This window comes from Aulostomus chinensis, chromosome 16, assembly GCF_037954235.1.
Source record: "Aulostomus chinensis isolate RoL2024-O1b breed Wild chromosome 16, RoL_Achi_v1.0, whole genome shotgun sequence".
Classification (NCBI taxonomy): domain Eukaryota; kingdom Metazoa; phylum Chordata; class Actinopteri; order Syngnathiformes; family Aulostomidae; genus Aulostomus; species Aulostomus chinensis.
In genome coordinates, this window is record NC_141335.1 from 1,818,488 (window position 1) to 1,839,576 (window position 21,089).

A 21,089-nucleotide genomic window follows, 5' to 3' on the forward strand; every position below is an offset into this window, starting at 1 on the left:
GCAGAGGGTGAGTCATGTAAAGCAACTGCTGAGATTCTCTCCCTGATACTTTGTAGCAACACTTCACCCAAAAGGGTTTTTTGCCATTTAAGTGGTCAAAAAATGGTCTTTTCCCTCCTGCAAAGAAACCGGCCACGTCCATTTAGCTTGAAGCTAATTGAGCCTGACGGCTAACAACAGCTAAACTGCTCAACTCAAAAATGTCTGTTTACAAACTCTCAAGCTCACCATCCGGTACAACCCAGGTCCTCTTTATCCAGCCGTATGATCAGTAATTCACGAACACTTTGATGGGAGCTAAAAACACACGATGTTCTGGTTGTGCGCTACTGAGAGCGAGTGAGCAGAGGGGAAAAACATCTTTGTGAGCTCAAGACATCTATTTGTGAGTACTTGAAAGGCCAAATACACTTTGCTTGGTTCAGTCAGGCATCTCGCTGCAGTCAGATGGATTCAAGTAGGCAGACGAGGAATCTGATATCATTAGCGGGAAGAGCAGGATGCTAACACTGAGTGAGGTCATCAAAAATACCGGCAACTGCACCAGCAGAAGTCGTTACAATCCTAATAGTTTAAGTTCCCGCTGTTGTCAGCAGCTCCGCTTCAAAGCTCAACTTCCGTTTTCTACACAAACAGAAACCTAGACGCAGGTCTGCTTTCGCTCTCCGTGTTTTAAATTGGTTTGTGATTTAGAGGGAATTAAAGGGAACACATCAACTTTTTGGAAAGTCCTCTTATTGTCCATCATCGTCCCCAGAGCCAAACCAGAACATAGAGAGCTCTACGGGATCAGAGACCCACGCTAGCTAGCTTAGCACGGTGAATGGTAGCAGGAGGGAAATGTTAGCGTACACCTGTCATCAAATGGTCCTTTCCTCTATGAATAAAAGCACAGCTGTGCATAACATACATCCTCAATTTAGGGTTAGAAGAGAATCAGACACATAATCTGAGCTGATTCAGCAGCACCCCCAGAGCTCCAGCTTCAGCCAACAAAACCAAACCTTTGTTGACAACCAGAAGTGCAACTGCTGCCACTAATCATGGTTGACCTTGTATAGCTCATTAGCAATCGCAGCTAGCTTTGTCAAGTCATCAATCCTTTCACATAATTATTTTATCCTGTGACCTGAAAGAAAAACCCATCCTCTGCCAGCAACTCCGGCAGTATAAAACCTGCTCAAGTAAATGGATGTATTTCATTTCTGAGTCTCAGGTGGGAGGGGCTATGAAAAATGAAAAGAGTGTGTGGTGTGGCAGTTCAGTCCTCTCCGCTCCGCTCGCCACCAGGCTGGCGTGGAAGTGTCCTCTCAGTCGGAGTATATTTGGAGTTCTCCGTGTGCCTGTTGCTGATGCTATTTTCTCTGCATGTCCAGGACTCCCTGGTTCCTCGTGTTTTCTCATCCACCCACGCCGCCACCCTCTGGTTGCCTAGCCTGCTAGAATCAACGCTCCGTCTCCAGCCTGCGTGGCATTTACCTCACTGGAACTCTCAGTGGTCTCCCATCACCCGCCGGCCTGCTCCCAGCTTCCCAACCCCTCCATCCTTAACCAGGCGAGCCACCGACCCCTGAACCAACTCAACTCTGTGCTCCGCTTTAGGGTTCTTTAACAAGTCCAAACGCATTTTTGTTCAAATTTTCTGACTTCCATTATTTTCTCTGACTGCCCCTCATCACACTCTTATGATGTTTACGTATCTTGTTGAGTCACAACTCTTTTTTTGTCTTCAGAGGGCCTGAAGACGGCGATAACCCAACTCAGGACACGCCAGCGTCCATCCAGCCTCCTCCCCCTCACTTCCCTCCCGTCGAGACTTTAGCATGCCAGAGCTCCTTGGCAGCGTCAGTCTGCCCTGCTGATGAACCTTTTTAGCTGGCACAATTGAAGTTTCAGTCCATCTGAGATTCATGTCACTTAGTGTTAGGTGATGAGTTGGAGAGAGAACTGTAGGCAGGGGAGAAGAGATGAGGTCTGACTCTTGGACAAAATGCGTGTTGGGGACAGGATGGCACGGAGGAGGTTAGCAAGAGACAGATGGGGGCGAGACAGGGCCGTCTGGAGGGAAATTTGGAACAAGGATGTCAACACTGAGACAAACTCCAGCACGAGACAGAAAGGTAACTTGGGAAATTAGTATTTGATGAACTGCGAGCAAGGGAGTCAAGGAGAGAGATGCTGTGACGAGATTATTTGAGGGGTGAGGAAAGAAGAGGGAGGTCACAGTCCGTCACTCTTCTTCTCCAACATTGCACTTACCAACTTTTTGATGCAGGAAGAATAAAATGGAGAAAAAAGGAAGAAAGAGAAAGGTGGTGTTACTGAAGTCCATCTGCCATATTGACATTAAGAGAACAAAGAAGACAGAAATAAAAAAGAAGGCCAGAAAGGAAAGAGGCCAGTGAGAAGAACCTGATCGATTTGTTGTAGGAAATGAATTGAAGAGAGAGATTTGGCAGAGTTAGAGAAATTAGCACATAATAGATAGATGAGATTATAAATGAATGAGGGGAAAGTGCTTTGAGGTGTTGTGTCTTTAGAAAGTAAAAAGCTGGCAACTCCAACAAAGTAGGCAGAAACATTGATTAGACAAATACTCATCAGTCTGAGCCTAGAAAACCAGTTTTCTGTCATGGGTAAGATCTCGATCTCGGTTCATTACAGAACTCTCAGTTCAATTCCCTTCACCCATGAAATTGCCTGGAGCAAAGGAACACGGCAACTTCTGGGTAAATAAACTGTTATTGCCAAAGAGACAGAGACCCTCCTCTGTGCTGCATTCGAGAGCCGACACCCAGGCTAGTTAGCTTAGCACAGTGCATGGTCGTGGATGGGAAGTGTTAGCATACATCTGTCAAGTCATTGCACTTTTACTGCAAAATAGTCTTTGTCCCCCGACTGCTGCTACGAGTCATGAGGATGAGGAGGATTCCTGCTGCACACCAGCATCCTGGACCTGAGCTAGCTGATGCTAACACTTGAAGACATTGGAGGAGACGTGTAATGTGAGAATATGGATTGGTTGAAGACGAGAAGGACAGCGGCGTTCTGCTGTACAGGCGCGATGCCCGAGGCGGGTCACCTGATGTTAAAGTACCAGAACCAGAGCTGCTTCCTTCATTTTGCTAATTTTGCAGATGCAGCACTGAAACATTGCACAAGAACCCTCAAAAGTGGGTCTAGAAACTCTGGGGACCCCTAAAAGAGGGTAAACCCCAGTAGTACAGCATTCTGCTGCATTTATGGTGTCAAACATGTACTTTAGATGGTTACTGGTATTTATGTGGACGCACCACGCCGGGCAGCAGCGTGGTTCATCTCAGGCTCTCTAACTTTCCAAAGAGCACTAACGATAACATCCTTCACTTCAAAGAGAGGCGGTGTCCTATTACCCCACTGACCAACCGTGTTTCAGAGTAATTAGTGACAACATAGTGTCTCATGTGTCTTCACCACGATCAGCAGACACAGGAGCAACAACGGCTTCTGTCCGTCTTTGACAAATTGTCTCGGCGCGGAGGATGACAACGGTTGTGAGCGGCCGATGCGTTCAGGTCAGCAGGTCGGTGTACAAACAAAGCCATGGGTGTCACTTCACTGAGCACCAATGTTATTCTAACAAGGACAATTACCCTCCTACTTCCTTGGAATTAAAAACCTCATTATGGAGACTTAATTAATGATCTGGAAAGTAAAGGATATTAAAAAAAAGAGCAAGCGATAACTACGTTGTTGTATTTGCCACATTTAATCTACATCCCATTTACGAGCTCTTCTCCATTGTACTCAAAGAGAAGAATTATTATTAAAATTCATATTCATCAGGAGAAACTTATAAATTAATAAGCTTTTTTTTGACAATGGACACACAATGTGAGGGACATTTGTGCCGATTTGGAGGAAACGCTGCTCATTAATAAAAGTCACTGATAAGCGTTTTGTTCCTCTAAAGGTGAGCGGCCCAGTGACAAGGTTGCTCAGCTGTGTGACTTTGAGAGGAGCGTTTCTGGGAGATAACGACATGGGAGAAGAGTCATTAGTGTGAGGAGGAGGAGGAGGAGGAGAGGGTATCTGAGAAGGATGAGGAAGGGTCGCATGAGGACAGACCTGGACAGATGCTAATCTAACAGCATGAGTTCTTCCACAATCCCACTCAAAGCACAGTGAGGGACCACGACCTTCTAGCACTGCGCGACCTGGTGACTGGTGGAACTCAGGTCCTCTACAGGTCATGTGACACGCTGAACTTGCATACCGACAGGAGTAAACAGTCAATTAGGATCCTTTTACATGTTGCACTCACAATTTTCCTCGATCTGCAACATCTCGCTCTGGTAGTCCTATAAATACGTCTGCATCAGGAGCTGGGCAGGTGGTCGGCAGCGGGAGACATTGAGGTTTTCCTGCCCGTCAGCTGTGAACCTGCTAAGGGGTTAAAAACTGCACCTGGAACTTCATTCTTTGATCGCGTCTCCATGAGAGAATAATAAAGTTGTCTATACTACAAGAGCTGTTGGGAGTCCTGACCTCCTCTGTACCTCTCAGCCATGCAGGTCAGCATGGCAGAACCCCTAACCAAGCTGTCCTGGTCCCCGGGACTCATCTGCGTTTCTGGGTGTGTGTGTTTTCTACGGATCCTCGGGTGAGTAACGTGGGCGTACAGGAGATGGTTGACGCGGCGATGTGAATTCTGCATCAAGAGGCCGTTTTCAGTGATTAACAATAAAATAAAGTTTTCTAAACTACAAAACCAGGTAAACTGCCCCCCATCAGGTAACGCCGTTGGACCAGGGATGATTGTGTGTGCACCAGGAAAGGATCTGTGGCATGTGAAGCCATTGTGTTGACGGCTAAAGGTCATTCTGGTGGTCGTGTCACTGTCAGATCATGTTGAGTTTCACACTGCAGGCTCAACAATTAATTCACAGAAACACAGCAGAGGATTTGACTGAAGATTCTTTGCAACTGTTGGATATTTAATTAAGATTTTATCCACAATGTGACACAATCTGAATGATGATGAAAACAGACACCATGACTGGGCTGCTGCTGCCTTGATTAACAGACTGTCTCCTCGTGGTGAAGATATTTGTATTCCACACAAACACATTTAAAGTGGCTCCTGTAATTGTCGACTAATATTTTGAGTTTGTCGACTCTTGGAGGATGTTTGAACAACAGAGCTGCGGCTCTGGTAGCAGAAACACGTTCAGTTCTCTGGGGAGTCCAAGCTCCTCCAGTTGAACCTCATCTGATGGATCTAAGGGACATGACCCCCCCCCCCCCCCCGCACACACACACACACACACACACACACACACACACACACGCACACATTTCCCTTCATGTTTGCTTTTACACATTCACATGGAATGTTGAGTGACATTGAATCTTACTTGGGTCCGACAGGATGGAGTCCGTCTTGGGCAGAAACTGGTCGCAGCGGATTCCCTGGTAGCCTTCTCGACACCTAGTGGAGGGAGAAGGACATGAGTAATCAGTCACAGGGAGCAACATGGAGGAGCTGCGGGTAAACCACCTCCTCGTGTTCCCAGATAAATGTGGACAAGGATCAGACCTTGTGGAAGTGAGACAAATTACCAAAAGTGCAAGGTAAGGTGAGCTGACGGGAGGACATGAATAATGTAGTGATCTTTAGGGACGAGGATTTGCACGAGTAAAGAAGAGGAGCGCCGACTTCTCGGCCAGGAGCACAAATTGGAGCTGCAGAAGAAAGCAGCATCCTGTCCCAATTAGCTGAGACCCTGTAACCTTTCGCTGTCCCTGGGCAGTCCTCACATGGCACAACACAGTGACTGAAGAGCTGTCTCCTGAAACCACCCAGCGCAGTGGAAGCCACTCGTTGGAAGCCATTGTGATGAAGAGCGCTCCATTAATTAAAGACGCCGCTCCAGTTTTCTTTCAAGTGCTCAAATTTTCAAGAAAATTTCAATTTGATTGGCACTTTTGCAGAAGTGCCAATCAGGCGATGATCATTAAGTGGCCAATGAGTTCTAGCACTTCTTCACAAACTGTCTCTGGAAAGGTAAAGCAGGGTGAGGACAGGTTTCTAATGAATCTCAGCTCAATAAATGCAGCCTTATGTACATCTGGACGTGTGATTAGCGCCCGCCGCCATGGCGGCGAGCAGGCTGAGGGTGCAGGACGCCCTGGAAAGATTAATTGGGCGCCGCAGTTGGTTTTGATATCAGTCTTTGCCTCTGGCCATTTTCTAGCTCACTGGCTGGGTTTCTTTTTCTCTCTGAGGTTCTTCAGGTAAATCAGATTCACGCAAATAAAATAAAAACTTCAGCAGCAGCAGCAGCAGTTGTGTCCGAATGTGACCCGGCAACATCGACTCAAGGGGTCAGACACTTCCTCGAGGTCAAGCTCTTCAAAATTACACACATTCCATTCTTTTTACGCTATCACTGAGCCAGTCTTGTTTACATTGGTCTTGATTATAAGTAATAATTATTCAATAATTTTCTGAATTTTTCAGAGTTTTTTTTACAACTGCACTACATTGAAAAAAAAGACAACAAATTTTCGAATTTCCATTTATTGCTACACTTGGTTGTTTGTTGTTTTATGGTCAGTGATTTCAGGCGTTATTCTATTATATGACAAAGCACATTGAGCAGTGTGACACACTCACTTTTACTGTCCCACACAAAAAACAGCTATTAAAGAACTATTAAAAATGTAATTCCCACACACACACACACGCACACACACACACACACACACACACACACACACACACACACGCACGCACGCACACACACACACATATTTTGACACGACTGTATTAACATGCCCACAGGATTTTAGTTGATGGTAAAAAACAGTAAAAACTAATTTGATGGCTGTCGCATCTTTAATGGGTTGAAATCGCACCAGTTTTGCGCTTAATTGTGTACAAAGTTCAGTGTAGACTTTTATACCCCAAATACACAACCTTGCTAAATGTGATGCTATCATCATGAACACACGCTAAAAAGAGAGAAAAGAAAAGCACCTCAACAGCCGCTGTGGCCGTACGAGGCGACTCAGTGGACATGACAACACTTCTCTCCCTCACTCCTGCAGCTTTGTTTGCTTGACAGTCCTGGAATTAACCTGAATGTTCTCTGACAGCTCAGCAAATAAACACGTCCCGCTGGATATTCTGCATGTTCCCACCTGAGAGAACGTCTATGTCCATCGAGACAGAACACCAGAGCTGCGAGCAGAGATCAAGCTCACAGCAGAATGCTGTGTGACATATCAAAGATTTTACTCCACGCGCTACGGATCTCTCGCTGTCTTTCATCTGTAGTGAGGGATTTTTAATTAGTAACTTGATGGGAAAGTGATCCAGCCACTACAAAACATGAAGGAGAAAATACATCCATGAAGGAGGACAACAATTAAAGCATTTATTTTCATTGTTTTGACTAAAGTAGGGCTTTAATTAACATTTTAATTACGTTTCTCTTGTTAATGGGTTTTAGTGACACTGGTTTTGCTCCTTTAACCAGCGACACTTCCCATTCATACCTGCGCTGTGGTTCAAGGACCGTTTCACTGTGAACAACTTCCCGTGGCAGCCATATTGGTTTTCTGATATGGACAAAATCAGAAACACACAAATGTTTAACCAAATCTGGATACAAGGGGAGCGCCGGGGTTTCACATAGCTCACAACAGCAACTTTGGCGTCCTTCACCTGATGCCACAATCTGATGGGTGATGCTACATTCTGCATACATGCAGACTTCTAGAAACTTCTAGGGTTTTTTGTTTTTCCTCCATGAGATGTGATGGTCAGTCTGGGTGGGAAAGTCCATCTAATGCTAATGCTAATAGAGCCTCCAAATCAGATGCTTCCTCCAGGGTCGTCCACCATGTCAGGATTTCTCTGAGCTAAATGTCTTCTAATCCAACATCTCTGCAGGGTGCGCTGACCTACGCTGACAAAATGTTGACAGGAAACCACCTTTGCTTCAGCAAGTGGAAGGGAGGAAGCTAATCAAAAGAAGAGAGGCTTAACATTTTGACAGCGTAATGCTCATTAGTCAGGACTGAGCAAGTGAGAGGGAGCGTGCAGCAGTGATGAAAACGGGCCGAGTCGGGCAAAAAATACTTGGAGGTGACACACGACAACCAGACACCGGCGTGCATACAGCCCCCCCCCCCCCAACCCCCACCTCCCTTGTGTGGCTACTGGCACCACAAAAAACTGCTGTCATATGCTTCTTTATCATGTCTCGCAATTTGCAGCATATGAAGTTTTAGTATCCCACAAACTCGGCTTTTCTTTCACCTTTCTGCTTACAGCGTAGATCAAAACACACTGGAGTGCTGCTTTAAAAAGCTCTGAGGAGCAAGTGGAAGAATAGTGAGCCTGTCGGGGGGGTAGTGAAAAGTTGCATGGCTTCTAATTAGCACCGCAGTCGTTAATTCAAAGGAAGAGATTGCATGTGCACGTATGTGTGTGTGTGTGTGTGTGTTTGCGCTTATGTGAGAATCTCAAAAATGTACAAAGCAGCACAGAGTGGGGGATAAATATAAACATGCCGCCTGGAGGATGATGAATCTCTGCAAAGGGAAGAGTGAGAACACCCTCGCTGGTCCACAAAGACACATATGCATATGCAGATCATGCTGCTCTGCATATGCAGGCAAGTAGCACAGCACATTTAAGCAGCTACTAAGTTCCGTGTTTGTGGGAAAACATGCAAGTTTGTGTTTGTGATGTCGCAGCTGAACTTTCTTTCATGGGCGCTACATCGGGCCCAGACGAGACCACACAGAGGCTGCTACGCTACATGAGCAACTCAGTGACAATCTATCAGTGTCGTTAGCACGACTTGACTTGACTACAGATCCTGTCTGGTGCAGCCGAGTCTCCCCGGAAACACTGTCATAGCAACACACCTGTGAAGAGTTCATGTGTCCGCCACCTCATCAAGGATTCATGTTTGGGGCCCTCAGGCTCTTACATGATCAACATGGCGGCCCCTGGTTCAGCTCCCCGTGTTTCCTCTAACTCGGATCCTTTAACTAACCCAGGATTGGGGAGTCTGTCGTCTCCGTTCCCCTGGATCCCTTTCGTCCTACACCTGCTGCTGCCACAAGGCTACGTTAACAAATTGCGTCAGTAACTTTCCTCATAACCTTTATGTTCTCGTTATCGTACATCTACTGTCTGTCCAGCTTTGAGCCAGTAGCCTAGCTGCCAGCGTGTGCAAGTCCAGAGACATAGCTGTCACTCACAGATCCAGACTCATTCTGCATGTTGCACTTCTGTAACTGCAGACTTGGACTCACAAACCCGAGTGGGTCTGTGGCACTTCCTCTATAGAAGACCCAGACCCAGACCACTGATCCGAGTGGATCCACTGCAACTTCTGCAGTAGCAGACTCGGACTCACAAACCCAAATTGTTTTGACGAACTTCCTAAATAGCAGACTCAGATACGCAAACCTGAGCGGATCAGTGGAATTTCCTCAGTAGCAAGAAACAGCAGATTTTACACTCAGTAGCACAGCACATTGCTGGGTTTCGTTGCTAATGGGAGGGTGGGTTGGACCTGGTGCGACATTCTAGAATTCTGACTATCGCTACAAATGAAGCATACTAATTCACACAGGAATCCTGTGTGTTCACTTTAGTTTGCTTTGTCATGAAACGAAATGATCAGGCTTGTGACATGAATGCGTGTGGGCCTGTTTCACAACGTGACACTTTTTCTTTGATTCAATACGAAAATAAAACATGAAAGTACAACCCTTCGCTTCTGCCTAAATTATTGTCTGTCCTGCAGCGCTCTCATCGACGAGTCCCCTTGCTCCAGAGGCATTCAGGCTGTGTGTCATCTAGGGTTGTGCTCTTGGTGATAATGACTCAAGTGACTCAAAAAACTTGTTAACCTGGATCTGTTAAGTGAGTCACCCATAAGGACTTGAACACCTCTACCTCCAGCTGCGCTGGGTGGGAGGGACCGGGTCTGTCTCCATCTGAACCACAGCTCAGCTCACTTCAGGAGGGAACCAGCAGTGTTCTACACACCTCCTGTACAACCCAGAGGAGGAGAACAGCAAGAGCAGAACGAGGTCTGAGCTGTTCTCCTCTACAAATGAACTCCTGCGACGGTAGCAGACTTCGAGCATCCATCATATCAACAGATGCCACAGATACGTTTCAAACAGACCTGCAGCCACTTTGCTGTGTCAAACAGCAAAAGAAATATTAGAAATCCCACCAAGTGCATATCTCCTCGGCAGGGTGGCCATTTAGACCGATTCAATACAGTGCGGCCACACGGCGTCGTGAGGCTCAGCGGTCTATTAAGAGAAAATATGCCACAGTGCATCGGTCCAACTGTGACAGGTTGGTCCAGCGATCCTCACATCGCAGCCCATTTTCTCAGTGTGAAATTCATTTTGGAGTAAAATGGCTGTTTCTCTCCTGGTAAACTGGGCAACAAATAACAGGAAATGGCTGACAGAAAGTGATGTTTCAGTCATGGTGGCTGCCTGACCTCAACGGGCTCCCGGGAGCGAGCTCATGGGTAGAAGTCCAAAGACGGCCATGAAACAGTGAAACTACAACGGTGCACCGGATCTCAGTGTCAAGCATGTTCGCATCCTGCTAGTCGTGCTCGGAATTATTCCAGACTGTCAACCAATTTTAAGAATATTGACACCTCATGCTGACACCTGCAGCTGCCAGTAGCAGGGACATCAAGGTAGGGTTCAGTATTGAGGAGGCTCTCACTCTTGAATTCATCAGGAGCTTCTTCTCCTGCTTTCCTTGTCAGTGAATCCAGAATTCAGACCTCATTGGCCATAATCACGGCCGTCTTCATCCACCCGCGTGCTCCGTACTAAGAACTGAGCTACAAATACAAACCTCAACGCTTCCACACGCCTCCGTGTGAGCGTGAAGATTAGACTCTCATCAGCGACCACGTCTAGCACCCTGTGTTTTATATTGGGTCAACAAACTTCTGGGTAAACGGAACATTTCTAGAACTGCTGTATTGTCACTTAGTCCTGAAACTGATAGATTTTGACTCTTAACCTCTCTGAGGACATTACACTGATGTTCTCTCTCATATGTTCGTTTGTGCAAACAAAACTAAACTGAGGTGGTGTTGGTGCTGGTGAAGACAAACGTTGTGCGCAGTTCGGTTGTGCTGTCGCTCATCTTCAGGCTCCAGTAGCGTCCAGTAAGTGACTGGTTTTTCAGGGAAAAAAAAACTCCTCTGTGAATTCCAGAGATGTAACGGTGAGGAGCTGATAAGCAGAGAGTGTTGGGAGCGTCTCAGTAAGAGGCCGCGCAAGACAATTAAGCAACAGGAGATTTAACGTCAGCGTCAAGTTATAAAGTAGGAGCACTGCAACTTTAGTCCCATAAAGCTCCATGTTGAACAGAAGGACTCACAGATATTCTTTCATTGTGTTATTAATACTCAACCAAGCCAAGATAATAAAGATTAAAAACTGCCGTGGCCACTCATGAAATAATAGTGTTTGATGCATCAAGATTATGTAGTTCAATATTTAGTTTAATAGTTTAATCAGACCACAGACGCGGAAATACATTCGACAGCCTGGACTTCAAAGTAGACCCAAGATGATTACTCTTCCTCTTTCATGCTATGCTACATTTCTCTGTCCTGTGTGTTTTCATTCATTATTCACTTCCTTGATTGGACAGCAAATTGAAATGAAAATGTGCTTGCTGGGGTATCGAGGGGACTTTTGCTCTCTGTCTCTAAAACAGGGTGATTGAGATGCATCTGGGGCGCCGTGTCGCAGCCTGACACTTTACAAGAAGCAGGCGGACTGTGAAAGTGTGTGTGTGTGTGTGTGTGTGTGTGTGTGTGTGTGTGTGTGTGTGTACATTCATGTGTATGTATATGTATTTACGCGTCTGCATTTAACATGTAGACAAAATGAGGTGCAGCTCTGTTGGAAGCACTTGTGAATGTGCTTTTGTGTGATAAGAAGCACAATCCGTTCATTGCAGCGCAGCACTGCCCACATGAGTGAAATCAACAATATGCTCCGGCTTCCAGGGGCTGCCTTTTATACGCCTGAATGAAAATTCATGGGGATGAAAGCGAATATAGACCAGGATTACAAACTAACATAGAATAAGGCTGATTTATTTTTATTAGATGATATTTATTCTGTAGTCTGTGACATTTGCTGTGTCCTCCAAAGGCTGCATTTTCAGACTGAAACCAGTCAACAGGTGTGACGCCACAACATACATGTGGAGTGAATAACACGCGAGTTTCAATGGCGTTCAATGCTAACGTTGACCACAACACTAAAGAGATACCGTGACCTGGACGCCTTCGCATACTTTTCTGTGTCGTGTTTCTGTGGATCGAGTCGTTCACCGCAGGGCGGGTGGGTCGGCTCGAGGAAGGGTCTCGGGTAGCTGACATCATGCATCCTAAATGAAGAAAATATTCACTGAAATGTCAACAAACATCGATCAAGCTTAGGTCAGCCGACTGCAACACCAATTCCCAAAGGCTCGGAAGCCTCGGCCTGTTAACTCGAGCAGGGAAGAGCTAGCAGATTTAGCTCCGACAGCTAATATGTGCTAGAGTGCTACAGAGCATTTATGTTGGTTTATGTTGATGTTGGTTCATTTCAAAATGATTAGCAATACTGTCCCCAGCCTTCAATGTAATTCTGATCAATGACTGCTGTTGTTCGCACACGCTTTGTCAACGTTATGTCACCCTACCTCAAGCCTTTGCCACTGAGCGTTGGTGGTTTGCTTGTTAGAAGAATGTAGATATAAAGAATATACAGTAAAGAAGCTGTTTGAACAACAACAAAAACAGAAGTGCAGCAGTCTTTTTTTCTGGAGGGACCAGGCGTCCCCTCATGTTTGTTGTCTCGGTATTTCTGCTGTCTGCTGCTTCCTACTGAGACGCTGGAGGAGCTAATGTGCCAGCCTTGCTTCCCTGGAGGGATTGCTTGGAAAAATCTGTTTCACTCTCTTTTTGACTGTCATGTGGTTAACAGGGAGTTGGGTAAACTCACAGTTGCATTACATACATGCTGACAAATGTCTTCCCCTGGTCCACAGGCATCTTTGTCTCTCCAGCTCCTCCGTTTGGGTCATATGGAGCCAAGAACACGCAAAGATGATGTGGGGCCACCGAGGGGGGAGGACGACTGACAAAATAGGAGACACATCAGTGAAAGTGGTGTGTTTTTGTTTAATTTTGGTATCAATGCTCAGAGGGAGTTGTGAATTATTGAGAAACTTCCTCTCAATGTTGAGAGGGTTTGCAAGATGGAGGTGAGGTTCCCCGGGACTCATGGTGAGATGGAGAGAAAGGCACACATTCAAGATGCCGTGGCATGTATGCAACATTCAGTGGGAGGAATGTTTTATTTATAAAGCCGTGAAGTTCAGCAGTCAGTCGCACTTCCAGAGAAGAGAGAGCAGGAGATGTTCTAGTGTGACTGTGAGCTGAAATGTTGTTAAATTTAATTTAACCTCTCCCTGACTCAGAATAATTTTAAAAATTGCAAAATTATTCATCACTTTCAGAAGCTTGGGTCCCTAGATTACACCAGACTGGTTTCAGGTTGATATCAACTTTAAGATTACATTTGTGTTTGATTCGTATGTACTCCCATACTCACTCGTTGCCGACTCGAACCAGGACTAACATCTACTTCAACCATCGTCGGCTATGAACAGGATATATTCCTCTTCACCTTGAAAATCCCAGGCTTAATCAGGTTATTTTAGTAATTACAACCCCAAAGATGCAATTTGCAAAAATTAGAGTGTCATTGGATTAGACTACAATTAAACTGCAGCACAAGAGCATTAATAGTCGCAGAAATGCTCCTCCTGATTGTTAGACAGACGGCTCCAGAAGCAGAAGTAATTTATTCTTGAACCGATTTTTATGGGTTTGCAGTGACATTTTCAGAGATTTACTGCAGGCTCCAAATAATCTTCTCTTTCTCTCTACACATCCCTCCTGGCAAACCTTTAATTCAGCCACATTTTTGTCTTTTTGTCAGTTGTCCAGTCGTGACCTTGATCACAGTGAACTACTGCTAATGCGCGAGGGTTTTGTATCATCTTAGTCCAGGTCAGGTCGGCTTTCTTGACCCACTTTTGGCTTCCAGCATAGCAGAGACCAGAGACACCAAGGCAGACTCATCTGTCACTTCCAACTCTGGGGCTGCAACCTTCCGAGGAAGGCTGGGAAAGTCACAGCCTTTACAGACCACCGCAGCCCCCACGCAGACCAATACAGACCACTATAGATCCACTACAGACCATAGTAGATCCACTACAGACCACTTTAGACCGACTGCAGCCCCCATGCAGACCACTACAGACCTACTACAGACCACTGCAGACCACTGCAGACCCACTGCGGACCAATACAGACCACTATAGATCCACTACAGACCATAGTAGATCCACTACAGACCACTTTAGACCGACTGCAGCCCCCATGCAGACCACTACAGACCTACTACAGACCACTGCGGACCACTGCAGACCCACTGCGGACCCCTGCAGACCACTGCAGACCCCTGCGGACCTCTGCAGACCCACTGTGGACCACTGCAGACCCACACAGACCCACTGCGTACCCCTACAGACCCACTAGAGAACACTGCAGACCACTGCGGACCCCTACAGACCCACTGCGGACCCCTGCAGACCGCTGCGGAACTCTGCAGACCCACTGCGGACCACTGCAGACCCCTGCAGAACTCTGCAGACCGCTGCGGACCTCTGCAGACCCACTAGAGACCACTGCAGACCCACTGCAGACCACTGCAGACCGCTGCGGACCTCTGCAGACCCACTAGAGACCACTGCAGACCCACTGCAGACCACTGCAGACCCACTGCGGACCACTGCAGACCACTGCGGACCCACTGCAGACCACTACAGACCCACAACAGACCACTGCAGACCTACTGCGGAGGTAAACAAGTGAACTAACATCAGCCAAACTAAACCAGGTCAGAGGTTCAGTGTGATTTACAAACTTCTTAAGTTTGCCGGGAGGTACGTTAGCATTGGTGACAGTAGCATCTGGTTCGCCGACATTGTAGGTCCTTAAATACTTATGTAATCAGGTGCGTCAGAGGCGGGTTTGGATGTTGGGGTACACAATATGTGGCGGACCTTGTTAGTTCTGATTGGTCCTCGTGTTCCCTCTGCACTTAATGACAAACAATGTCTGACGAAGCTGAAATTCTGGCTGATTTTGAGGTCAGGCGAGCAGTACTGAAACGGGCCGGAAGCCAACTCAAATGGCAGTGTGGCTTCAGCTCCAGAACAGTCAGCCTGCGATTGTTTGATATGACACAACCATCGAGGAAAGGCTGACAGCTGTTTGAATTTAAAGCAACCAGAGACAGAGTGCTGGTGGGGGGGATGCGCCACCTAGCAGCCAATATTAGCAACTGCATCTCAGAGGAGGAGGCCAGGAGGGACGTAGGAGCTGATGGTGTACCTTGTGTACTACTGCATCCCCTCCCAGCACTCCTGAGCTCGCCTCTCCAGTGGAAGTCACTATCATGTCACGCTCTCTCTCTCTCTCTCTATATATGTATGTATATAGATATCTATATATATGTATCAATAAATACAGCCCTCTGTCCTGATAGAGCTGGAACACCATCAACTATGAGATAACACCTAAATCCTATCTCTCCTTTCGTTTCTCTTCATCTCTTCCCGTCTTCCACTTCTTCAGCTTATGAATATGAACACTTTATCATTCAGACCACTCCCCCCCCCCCCCCCATCACTTTGATTGGAAGGGTTGATGTTCACTCCATCGACAGCAGGATTCGGGGAATATCTCTTTATTGCATCTGAATGTTAAAGGGGCGCACTGAGGTACATAGATCAATTAAATCAGCTGTTATCTCTGCTGGAGACAGCCAACAGAACCCCCCCCCCCATCTCACTCACACACACACACACCACACACACACACACACACACACACACACACACACACACACACACACACACACAGTATAGGCTGAGACTTTCATTTTAAATGTAGCACCTGACAAAGATAATGAGGCTGTTTCTGAGTCCAAGTCTTCCTGTAACAAGTTCCTCACTGCCAGGTTTGTTCTTAATGAGTTCTCCTCCAGACATCTTTCATGGATTATGGTGCACTTGAACAATAATATCTGACGTGTTTTTTTAAACCTACAAAGATCAATTATTGAATTGAAATTACATTTGCCCGTTCGAAATAAAAAAGCCGTAAACGTATTTTTCATTTCAAAAGTTTAACAGATGAGATCAGACGTTTGCTTCCACCGTGAAACACAGCTGGCCCACAACAGGTTGACCAAATCTCACCTGTTTGTCGCCGTGTGAGTTGCGTAGTACAAATATAGAGAACCTTTCTCGCTATTTTTGACCTGGATCATTGCGTGAAGAAACTCTTTGCTTGTACAGATTTTGTGGAGCTGCTCTGCATTCCGGGTCTGGATCTTCTTGGCAGCAGCACCAGGAACACCACCTCCCACAGCCGCACTAATCCATCCTACAGATGTACAGTAAATTTACCACGCTTCTGCTGTCAAACATCATTCCTTGACTTTGTCTTTAGTTAAAATAAGAACCATTTCCGTGTTGGGCTGTTCTTTGTTTGCATGTCCTGAGGTGCCCTTTGGCATCTGAAACAACCAGATACGGTACCGCCGGGGTGGCAGCTTTATCACTTCACACTCTCATTCACAGAATATACAAAGACGTCCAAATGCCAGAGGGGGATTTATGTGCAGTTTGTGTTAAAGAACAATAATCTTGTGAAAGCTTTGACCTTTGAACAAAATTAAGCAGCAGAGAAGTCCATCAGGGTAATCAGATAATTAAACTTGGCCCTTTTGGCTCCTGTTACGATGATTTTGTGTCCCTTCGGAAATATTTGAGTCGCGAGCACGCTGCTGATCCTATTAGAGGCCCGGCAGAGGAGGCCTGCGGCAATGCTAATACTTTACAAAGGAACTAAGTCATAACCTTCTGGAGACTGACGGACACCTCATCTCCCAAATGTTGATGTTGGGATTTAAATGCCTACGTGCATTTGAAATGAATTTCACTGCCGAAACGATGTTGCTCATAAGAAGCATCAGTCACATTCTGACAGCCGCTGCAAAGACAGCTGACATTAGATTAAAATAAATCTGTTTGAAGGTGCGCAATGATATTGACTCATCATGTAAGGCTGCGCACACGGGCAGCAGCAATGAAACGAGAGCTGAGATTATTTTCTCTTAACAGAAGGTGAAGGTCGTTATCTTAGCGGACAAAGGTGCTCCTGATTGGGGTTTGGGACTCTGAGCAGATGTAGACGAACGTGAACCCATGAGGCCCAGAGCTCATTTGACTGGATGTGTCAGCTGGTCATGCAGGTTCTTGAGACTTTGTTGATGGAACTTTTAGTGGTCATTTTAGCCGTTAGCCGTCAGTGGCGTTAAGCTAAATGTACGTAGCCGGCTCTTTCTGCACTCTGGAAACACAGTATTTCTCTGAGGCTTCAATTATTAAACTTTTCAACTGACCGTTAACTGAGACGCTGGATGCTGCGGCTGGTTGCCCCCCCCCCCCCTTGCTTTGCAGACAGCCAGCCAGGGTGGGGTCTTTGTCTGTGACCTGAACCAGCTGACGCAGGATCCAGGACTCACAGGGAGGAAGTGGCTGCTCACATGAAGCACCTGAAGGCAGCATCTCTCTGTCAGCAGCACACAGTTGTTTTCTGGGTTTTACCAGATGAGCCAGTGGTTCTAAAACCCTAAACCCAGTTACTTCTGACTCATTATGAACATTTTTATTATATCTTATCGTTTTGGTATTATATGTCGAAGCTTTCAGAAGACTCCTCTAAGATTGTTGTGATACCGTCATAAAAACATCTGAAAATGTCTCTGTATTTCATCCATGATATATGAGGCAGCGCCATTATCTCCAGGTAATATGGAGGAATTTCAGTTTAATCAAAACACACCCTGAGGCTACAAAAAGGATTATATGACAGGGCATTGCCAATTTTCAGAGGATTATTACCCCATAGAGGTGATTACAGTTCCCTAAGCCTGAAAGATAGATGTCAAATTCATGATGAAAAACAATTATTACAGCAGCAAGAGTCTGTCAGGCTCCTGAGCTCGCTCACTTGACAGGCACTCAATTCAACTGATGGCTTCAGTGTTACTCCAAATATCATAATACAAAAGAATATCTCAATAAGAAAACCTCCTTTTTACTGAACCAACTTAGATGGAAATCAACCCAAAGCGAGACTTGATAAGGAGTGATGCAAAGCAAATACGCTGATTTAAAGATGTTATCGATGTGATCAAGGCAACCACTGTTTATTCTGGCAATCAGGCGATCAGATAAGAGCGAAGGAATCTCTGCGATAACAGACACAATAGAGAGAGAGGAGGATTCTTCACACCTAAACTGATGACCTCTGCTGCTGCCCTGCCACTGAACTCTCAAACAAGGGAGGATTACTTACATGGCATGGAGGAGCATCTGCAGTTAGACGCCGTCACTGAGAGGCACTTACAGGCTCTGTGACACTGAACTCAGAGGGATATTAATTTCATGTGTTCCCGGTAAAAATATGAGGCGAGGGCAGGGCACGTTACAGGTACTGACTGGCGTTATTGGCTGTGAATGTGTCTCACGTTCCCTGCATGATGAGGCACCAGAGAGCCAGGCTAACAGAGCTAGCTACAACTGGTTAGCACTCTGCTAACTGATGTGATGACACGTGTTCATCGTGTGCCACCAAACGGGTCAAAGTGTGACAGTAACACATTCACTCTCCCAGGGTTGTGTGACCCTCAGCACAAAGGCTACACAGCTGAAGCGGCGCCGGCTCCCTCCGCTTAGCCTTCCGCTCGCACACGCAGTGTGGCTCTTCGAGACTTCAAAACCACGGTTCTGAAGTTACAGTTACATAAAACTGACCTTTGTTTTATTTCCATCAAGAGATAAATTAAGACAGAAATTCCAGATTAACACTCGAATGATGATTTTTTTTATTTCGAGGACCTTTAACAGCCGGGGCTGACGTTTAACCATCCAGGTTTCCCGTGGTTTTTGAGTTGCTACTTGGTTCGTAGTCGCAGCCTTTTGGAGACGTGAACGTCCACGAATGTCTTGTTCTTACTGTATAAGGAATGACAGCACAGCGGTGTGTTGTTTCACACACGTATGGATTGCTCATGTGTGTTAAATGACTGAACATGAATTTAATAAACTGAACTGCTTGAGCTAAATCCAAGTGGGGACTCTTTCCTTTTGTGTTTCACAGCCTTGTTCCTGCACTTCAAAGGTTATTCTGCTGTCTCATGTATTTCAGCTCATTTTCCATGTTATGTAACTTATTTACATTCTATTTGGATGTGTCTTTTTATATAACATCTTGCGGCCTTTCACATCTTCTCTTCATGTTTTTATGTAACACACCTATTGAAATAAATTTACACAAAAATTAAACAACACGACAGGTGCACAGAAATGCTGGCGTTTTGAACTCGTCCCTGAACTCATCACACGTTTATCGATTAAACCATGTGAAAATGCTCCACACAACCAATTTCAGATGAACTGGTGGAGTCAGAAGAGCTGAAGTGTATGTTAATGAACAGGAGGATGCAGCTGATGTCACCGCCGCCACCAGGAATTCATCAGACGCCACCTGTCTTTTATTGGTGCATCATGAAACGCGTGCATTTGTCACAAGTTCAGTGGTGGTTCCCTCCATCTGGGTTGGACCCCTGCGCTCTGAAGGTGCAGCTCGGTGTATCATGTCAATTTGGCAGGGCAATGTTTTACAGTGGAGAGAGGCGGGAGGAGGCGGGGGGGGGCAGATTGCTGGAGACGGCGTGTGATATGAACTCCTAAGAAGGCGTTGTCGCGTGTAATTGTAGAAATGAATGTGTGCACATGCGTGGATGGATGAGAGAGAGAGGAGAGCAGGGGTGGCAGCTGTAGTATTAATTAGCCAGGTGAGATGAGTGGACTGCAGCATCATTACATTGGCAATTAGAGTGCAGTCTATTTGCTTAGCATGCCCCTGGCTCTGGGGGCGGGGGGGGGGGGGGGCAGGAGGGAGGGAGAAGTATTTGGGAATGAGAAGGAGAGATGAGCTATAAAAGAATAGAAAAGCAGGTGGGAGAGAGATTTAAAAGGGAGAGGGGATGCTGCGTAGTCGAGAGTCATGAAACGGATTTATCGCTAATCCCTGCAGTGATAGTCAGCTTCCATGATCTCCGCCACCGTGCCAGTCAATCACACAACAATGCTGCAGCTCTGAGGTCGTCTTACAGGCCAGTGATGGATGACTTAAGCTCTGATAGGTCGGGCTTCAATGCAAATGGATCACAAGTTTATCCAAAGTTTCAGAAAATCTGCGTGTCTTGATGCTCTTAATCCTGCACCGTGAAGCAAACTGGTTGATAGAAATAAGCAGTAGGCGGAGGCGGTTCTCCAGTCAGGAGTAATTAGACCACAGTGAAAACACACACCGCAACCTGCACCGCAGCAGCCCTGACTCGCTTCGACCTGGAGGGAAGCTTAATTAGTACGACTGGCGCACCTGCGTTGATCCCACGGTTTCACGTCCAAATGCTGCGGTGAACAAGGTCTATTATTAGAGCGCAGCACTTAGAGTGCAACCTGATCTGTGTTGAATTAAAGAGGAAAGATAAAAAGAAATAAATCCAATAAAAATGGCAAATCAAATCAATCTTGAATCAAAGTTAAGAGAAAATATGATTTCAATAAATAAATAAATACAACAAAATGTAAATTAAATCTGGTCACTTCCTGGACATCCTGGGAGACGTTAGATAATTTCATGAAGTAGAAGCCATTTTGATTCCGTTGACGCAGCTGGCGGAAGCACTTCAGACAGATTTTAGTTGATTAAAAGGATGGTCTGATTTGATCAATAACGGCGCTTATTGATAACCTGTGATGTCAACATTTCATGACTATTATGTGAAGGAGCGTGACTGGGAAGCCTGGATCCGGTCCA

General features: G+C 46.0%; 1 protein-coding gene across 3 annotated transcripts in view; it reads right to left on the reverse strand.

Moving 5' to 3' along the window:
- Window positions 1-21,089, reverse strand: part of nrg3a (neuregulin 3a) — a 302,381-nt gene that overhangs the window by 43,505 nt on the left and 237,787 nt on the right. For all 3 annotated transcript variants that reach the window (XM_086180434.1, XM_086180436.1, XM_086180435.1), the window contains one exon: window positions 5,397-5,470. In XM_086180434.1, the coding sequence (XP_086036560.1) occupies window positions 5,397-5,470 (74 nt within the window). The remainder of the gene's footprint in view (window positions 1-5,396; window positions 5,471-21,089) is intronic.